This window comes from Dryas octopetala, chromosome 9, assembly GCF_963921425.1.
Source record: "Dryas octopetala chromosome 9, drDryOcto1.1, whole genome shotgun sequence".
Taxonomy (NCBI): Eukaryota; Viridiplantae; Streptophyta; class Magnoliopsida; order Rosales; family Rosaceae; genus Dryas; species Dryas octopetala.
In genome coordinates, this window is record NC_141374.1 from 16,161,308 (window position 1) to 16,168,387 (window position 7,080).

Consider the following 7,080-nt stretch of genomic DNA (forward strand, 5'->3'; position numbering starts at 1 on the left):
AATAATTATTAAAAAAAGAGAATAAAAACAAAAATCAAACAAAACAGAAAAAAACAAAAACAAAACACCGGAAGCAACTACTCTGAGTCTCATACTCTTCGTCGCGCGCTCTCTCTCAGTCTCTGTCACTCTCACCAGCCGGCCTTCAATTTTGTCTCATCCTCTTCTTCTACTTCTTCCTATTCTTTATTAAGCAGCAGTAACCAATCACCATGACCATTACCTTTAATGGCGTCCACGTTTCCCGCCATTTCTCCGACCTTCACCTTCCTCATCACTCTCTGTATCTTCTTCTTCCTCCCCTCCTCGGCTCACTCGTCCACCGTCGGAGTTGGCTACATTTCGCGCCTTCTCGAAATCCAGGATCGCGAGAGGGTCCCGCCGAATGTCCAGGTGGCGGCGGCTCGGGGAGTCCTTCGCCGCCTCCTTCCTTCTCACTCCTCCAGCTTCGACTTCCAAATCGTCTCTAAGGTATTTCAATTTTTTTTCTATTTCTATTTGATTCTCTCAATTATTTTTTCCTTTATTAATTTTTTTGCGCTCTGTTTGGCTGCTCACAAAATTGTAGAAGTAGAACCAATGACTTTTTTGTTTATACATTTAATTTCTAATCCATTGAGCCTAATTCAAGTACTTTGCTTCGATTGCTTGCTTAGAAACTGTAACACATGCATGTGCGTGTTTTTGGGCGCGTCTCTGTGTATGTTGTGCATCTATGCATAAATAGATGTAATTTGAAGTGTTATACTTTTCCTTTCTCAAATTTAGGAATGGCACAATTCTTTTTTTTTTTTAAATATTAATTATATAGGTGCATGATGCAGCTTCTTGTATATATGTGTATGTATGCATAATGTATAATAGATGTCTGTATATTTTTTGATATTTGAAATTGAAATATTGGTAACGATGCTTCTAATTCCCCACTATAGATTTCAAACTCTCATAGTCTCTCTGTTTTTTTCTTGTTTATTAAATTTGTAGGAGCAATGTGGAGATGCATCTTGCTTTATGATCAAGAATCACCCTTCTTTTTGTAGACGAGGGGATCCAGAAATTCTGTATGTTTAAATTTTCACTCTCTCAACTATGAATTACATAATATTGAACACATGGAGATTCAAATCAATGAAAAATTTACAGTAAATCAAACTCATGGACTACTCTACTATAATATACTAACTGAAGTTATCTGGCTGTCACTAATTTATGTGATTTTCAATACTTAACTAGAATTAGCGGGGTCACTGGAGTGGAGATTTTGGCTGGTCTGCACTGGTATTTGAAGTATTGGTGTGGTTCACATATATCTTGGGATAATACTGGTGGCGCGCAACTATTTGCAGTGCCAAAATCAGGGTTACTCTCCTGCGTACAAGATTCTGGCATTTTAGTCCAGAGACCTATTCCTTGGAACTACTACCAGAATGCTGTTACTTCTAGCTGTAAGCTTCTGTTTTGAAATTGTGTTTACTTATCCACAGTGATTGTGAAACAGAGGCTATTGTAAAACCGTTGTAAATAATCTCTTCTTTATCTTCTTCTGGAAGATTCTTTTGCTTGGTGGGACTGGGAAAGATGGGAAAAGGAGATTGATTGGATGGCCCTCCAGGGAATCAATTTGCCACTAGCATTTACAGGGCAAGAGGCTATTTGGCAGAAAGTTTTCCAGGTGATTTTCTTGATTGCATTTTTTTCCCTATCTTGTTAGCAGTAATGAATCAACAAAATATTTTTTCTTCTCGTTTTAACAGTATGTTATCTATCCTCTAGCAGAAATTTAATATGAGCAAATCAGATTTGGATGATTTTTTTGGAGGCCCTGCATTCCTTGCATGGTCTCGTATGGGAAATTTGCATAGGTGAGCTTACTGATCTGGTTTTAAAGAATAGTTGGACTGCAACAATTTCTGACTTGTAACAATTGTAGTATGTTTTCCTGATAATATAAGATATTTTTTTGGCAGATGGGGTGGGCCTCTACAACAAAGTTGGTTTGATCAACAGCTGACTCTGCAGAAAAAAATTCTTGTCAGAATGTATGAACTTGGAATGAATCCAGGTAATAGTTATCACAAGACATCTACTCTTAAGTACTTCCTAATTTTAAGCTACTCTTTAGGTTGCAAGGCCAAGTTTCCACTGCTCTTTGACATGCAGCCATGACAAATTGTTATATTCTTATTTGATGTAGAAATGAGTGGTGGTTGTATTTGGGAAAATATCTCAAATGGATTAAGATGGGAGAACACCAATGAAATCCTTTGAATTTTAATTGGCCTTCCAGAGTTGTGGAAGTGCCTATATGCTGCAAATCTTGAAAGGGAAAGGACAGTAACTGGAGAAACTTATTTATGTTGATGATAATTTTACTCCTAGGTTGGGGTTGTTACTCTTTATGTTTTTATTTCTATTTTTCAGTCCTTCCAGCCTTTTCTGGAAATGTTCCTGCAGCACTCACAACTATATATCCATCAGCAAAGATAACACGCTTGGGAAACTGGTTAGATTGTCAAATTTATCTTGATTCAATTCCTTTATACCAACTTAACTATGTGGGTTTCTCTATATCTTGAATGCTTCATTTACAATTTTCCGGTTCTGCTTCAGGTTTTCAGTTGAGAGTGACCCTAGATGGACCTGCACTTACATTCTTGATGCCACTGATCCCTTATTTGTTGAAATTGGAAGAGCATTCATTGAGCAACAACTAAAAGGTTGGTACCTGGATCCTGTGCCTCCCCTTTATGTATGTACATGTAAGATTTGTGCTAAACAATTATTCAGTTCTAATTTCTTCTCATTGTTGGATTTCCTGTTTGATCAGAATATGGAAGGACCAGTCACATATACAACTGGTATAAGGCTCTTCCTCTTTCCTTCTTCGATGGCTCATTCTTCCATCGTTTTATAGTCCTTGACATCTGCTATAAAATTAGTAATTTACATTTTATTTATAGTTTCCAGAGTAAGGTTTAGAACCTCACTCTCTTTATGAGAGCTATCTTATCTGTGCTTTGTCTGCTGCATTCTTTTGAATGGTAAAAGTGCTCCAGTGGAATTATTTTGAAAATCTCTCAAATATATGTAAATCACAGTTCTGTTTCATGCTTTCTGTTCCCCAAATAATTGTATTAGTTTTAATTAAATCCAAAATTATGTTATCATATTTGATGATTTACTGTACCTATTGCAGTGATACTTTTGATGAGAATACTCCACCTGATGATGACCCAGAGTACATCTCTTCATTAGGTGCAGCAATCTTTAGGGGAATGCAGAGTGGAGATAATGATGGTGTCTGGCTAATGCAGGTAAAAGTAACAATTTTATTTAAGTCTGACTATTCAACTCTGAGTATCACTTTTATGAGGATATGGTTAGTTATATCAACAGTCCAATTCAATGCAGTTATGAACTATGCTTCTTATCTATGTTTCCCAAGACATTAGCGCACAAATCTGCCCAGTCATTTACCCTCTGTGATTTACTTGTAGTGTTGCTTTTCACTCACAACACTTTCTCTTTTCCAAAAAGTCACTACACTTTCACTTTCTTAAGGTATCTAATGAGTATACTTTAATTCTTCAGGGGTGGTTATTTTCGTATGATCCATTCTGGAGGCCTCCACAAATGAAGGTTATATTTTAATATATTTTTGGTTAAAATGGTAGATTGGAAAGCTAAATGTAAATACACACAACCCATTCTCAACCTTTATATTGATATGCATCTGACCTTTGCATGGCAATTATATAGCATACGTCTTTCCAATTTTCTGTTTTTTCCTATGTTCCTGTTCCCTTTTTTTTCTCTGCTTTGGTGACAGTGATATATGCTTTTTTTCAGGCACTTTTGCACTCTGTTCCTTCCGGGAGACTGGTAGTCCTTGATCTGTTTGCTGAAGTGAAACCCATATGGATTACTTCAGAGCAGTTTTATGGTGTTCCTTACATCTGGAAAGTCATTGCTCCTTTTTATGATTGGCAAATTGCACATAGTACAATTATTTGATTGAGATTGGCATGTACATACTTTACAGAAACCATTTTTCATTACTGCAAAACATAAATTTACTCATAGAAGTAACTTTATCTTGTTTAAAATGTTCAGTTGAAAGGCAAGACCTTTTACATAGCTCCATAGATTATCCGATTTCTCTTCTCATGCCTAAGTAGCATTGAGAGGAGAAAAGGTAAAATGGGTTTCGTTATTAACCCAGAAGCCAAACCTGACTCTTCAATTTGAGCCAATCCAAAAGAACTCTTCCATTTTACTGGTTGTTTGCTTCATCACCCCTGGTCTGTGTAAAGCTTGACAATTATGTCCAATTTGAAGATTAAGCTGCTATAAAGTCCTTTTGTGCATACTATAGTTTAATTAATGAATGAATGTGGAGAATTTTAAGTTCATTTATTCCCTTTTTTTTTCCCGTATAGATTCTAATTTTGATTTGTTTGAGTTCTGTTCTGCATTACAGGTGTATGCTGCACAATTTTGCAGGAAATGTTGAGATGTACGGCCTCTTGGATGCAATAGCATCTGGGCCAATTGATGCTTGCACAAGTGAAAACTCAACAATGGCATGTTTATTCATCCATAAAAAATTTTCTTATTGTTTCAAGATATTATAAATTGCTTGTTAATCTTCCATTAGGTTTTGCAGCCCCATGATGTTAAATACCTTTGTTTAACTACATAGTTGCTGCATTTGATCATTAACTTATTGATGTTATTCTAGTCTGCTCTGATACTGAGACAAAAATTATATATTTCTTACTTTGTGTATTACTTTTCTGAAGGTTGGTGTCGGAATGGCAATGGAAGGTATAGAACAGAATCCTGTTGTTTATGATCTTATGTCTGAGATGGCGTTTCAACACAACAAAGTTGATGTTAAGGTAAGGTCAAGTTCTTTCCTCATCCTTTTGAATTAGGGTACCAACCCTTTTGTTTTCCCTATATTATGTTGTTATATTTGTGACGTGTAACTCTTGAGTAGGAGGGATGATTGTGATATTCAATTGAAATCATTATTTGCTCATTCCTATTTCAGGCCTGGATTAATCAATATTCTGTGAGACGTTATGGCCATTCAATTCCTTCAATACAAGATGCCTGGAATATATTATATCACACCATCTACAATTGTACTGATGGTGCCTATGTAAGTGCCCTGTATTCTTTTATATATCTTTGTAGAATAATTTCTTGTTGATTATTAACTTGAAGAGGGCTTTTATCTCTTCAACTTTGTTGCATTGGGTGGATCTTGTTTCCACTCAACTTTTCCATTGCATGCTCTGTCAAATCATGGTTCTTTTCAGTTCAAATTTTTTTCTGCAGTATCGTTACTGGGAGTTAGTTCTTAGAAGTATTCATAAAATTGTCATGCATGCCTCTGTGCTCAGTTCCCATGTCTAGAGCTGCAATTAGCCATACAAACATACTAAGCACATTTTTCAAAAATGTTATATCCTTGGATCTTTTGAGAACAGGACAAAAATAGGGATGTAATTGTAGCATTTCCTGACGTTGATCCATCCTTTATATCAATACCACCGGAAGGGTTTTACCAAAATGAGAAATCAGTAACAAGAAGAGCAGTCCTAAAGGAAGTAACTGATTCATTTGATCAACCTCACTTGTGGTATTCAAATTCTGAAGTAATACATGCATTAGAACTTTTTATTGCAAGTGGAGATGAACTCTCAGAAAGTACTACTTACAGGTTAGCCTTTTTAAGTTTGAAAAACCTCACATGCAAAAGTACTCTCCTGGTGTCCTTTGTACTCAAATTTTTCATACTTATATTGTTTGCCATTAACTGTACCCAGGTATGACCTTGTTGACCTGACAAGACAAGCTTTAGCTAAATATGCAAACCAGCTGTTTCTAAAGGTCATAGAAGCCTATCAGTTAAATAATGTCCTTGGAGTGTCTCAACACAGCCAGAAGTTCTTGGATCTAGTTGAAGACATGGACACACTCTTAGCTTGCCATGATGGATTTCTTCGAGGACCTTGGTTGGAAAGCGCAAAGAAACTTGCCCAAGATGAAGAACAGGAAAAACAGGTTTGGATCCCATTGAGCCATGTCCTCGAATTAAATTTATGTTAACAGGAAAAGGAAAACTTTTTCAATTTCTCTGATCCAAAATGCAGTTTGAATGGAATGCTAGAACTCAAATAACTATGTGGTTCGACAACACAGAGGAGGAAGCAAGTCTGCTTCGTGACTATGGTATGACTAAATGGTGACATTGTCCTTCTGCTGTTCGGTTCAATTGTGTTTTATAAGAACTCATATCCTCTACAGTTCGAGTTACTGAATTTCATTCCTTGATCCAAAATTTTTAATACTGGACTGTAGAATATTGAACTGTCTGCATGCATGTATTGCTATGAAATTCAATAATTTTGTTGGTTTCTGTTTCATTGTACAAGGAAACAAGTATTGGAGTGGGCTTCTACGAGATTATTATGTCCCCCGAGCAGCTATATACTTTAAATACTTAATAAAAAGCTTAAAGGAGGGCAGTGAATTTGGATTGAAGGATTGGAGGAGGGAGTGGATAAAGCTTACAAATGATTGGCAAAGCAGCAGGAATGCATTCCCTGTGAAAAGTACTGGAAATGCTCTCAACACATCCCGATGGCTTTATGATAAGTATTTGCGAAGTGCTGACATACAATCACTGAATATGCTTGGATAAGCTGAGTTTGTAAATCACTGTTTACAATTCAGTGATTTAATACTCGTTTTTTTTTTTTTTTGGCCATGAGATTTAATACTCGTTTTAATTATGAATAAGAAGAGTTTGTAGTCTGATTAAATAGTCAGTCAGAGGCCATTAATCTCAATATTAGGCTGAGCTATTAAAGTGATATATTAATATTGAAAAAGACATTTTATGAAGAAAATAAATGGTTTGTTATGATTCATGTCACATATTTAATAAGTCATAAAGTAACCCGAGGTGTTACGTACACCATGAGCAAAGACATTTGATGAATAAAATAAATGATTTATTTACGTGCATGTAGGGGTGTGTTTCAGACGGATTGAATCGGAAATAGG

The 7,080-nt window shown here is 35.9% G+C and overlaps 1 protein-coding gene across 2 annotated transcripts; it reads left to right on the plus strand.

The window, feature by feature from the left end:
• Window positions 1-228: 228 nt before the first annotated feature.
• Window positions 229-6,833, plus strand: LOC147274834 (alpha-N-acetylglucosaminidase-like). 2 transcript variants are annotated; one of them, XM_086228024.1, is made up of 19 exons: window positions 229-471; window positions 985-1,061; window positions 1,234-1,445; window positions 1,551-1,672; window positions 1,774-1,862; window positions 1,968-2,062; window positions 2,422-2,503; window positions 2,611-2,717; window positions 2,828-2,858; window positions 3,197-3,314; window positions 3,592-3,639; window positions 3,850-3,958; window positions 4,480-4,583; window positions 4,803-4,901; window positions 5,057-5,167; window positions 5,499-5,731; window positions 5,838-6,075; window positions 6,165-6,243; window positions 6,447-6,833. In XM_086228024.1, exons 1-19 carry the CDS (start codon window positions 229-231, stop codon window positions 6,713-6,715), a joined length of 2,466 nt encoding a protein of 821 aa, XP_086084150.1. In that variant the 3' UTR covers window positions 6,716-6,833. The 2 variants fall into 2 exon arrangements, with proteins under 2 accessions (XP_086084150.1, XP_086084151.1); XM_086228025.1 differs by having other exon boundaries at window positions 1,777-1,862.
• The last annotated feature ends 247 nt before the right edge of the window (window positions 6,834-7,080 follow it).

Excerpts from the sequence above, each read along its gene's own strand:
- LOC147274834 (XM_086228024.1), top strand. The coding sequence starts at position 229 with ATGGCGTCCACGTTTCCCGCCATTTCTCCGACCTTCACCTTCCTCATC. Across the intron at positions 1,673-1,773 it reads TTTGGCAGAAAGTTTTCCAG|CAGAAATTTAATATGAGCAA; the intron begins GTGATTTTCTTG and ends TCTATCCTCTAG. Across the intron at positions 3,315-3,591 it reads ATGGTGTCTGGCTAATGCAG|GGGTGGTTATTTTCGTATGA; the intron begins GTAAAAGTAACA and ends TTAATTCTTCAG.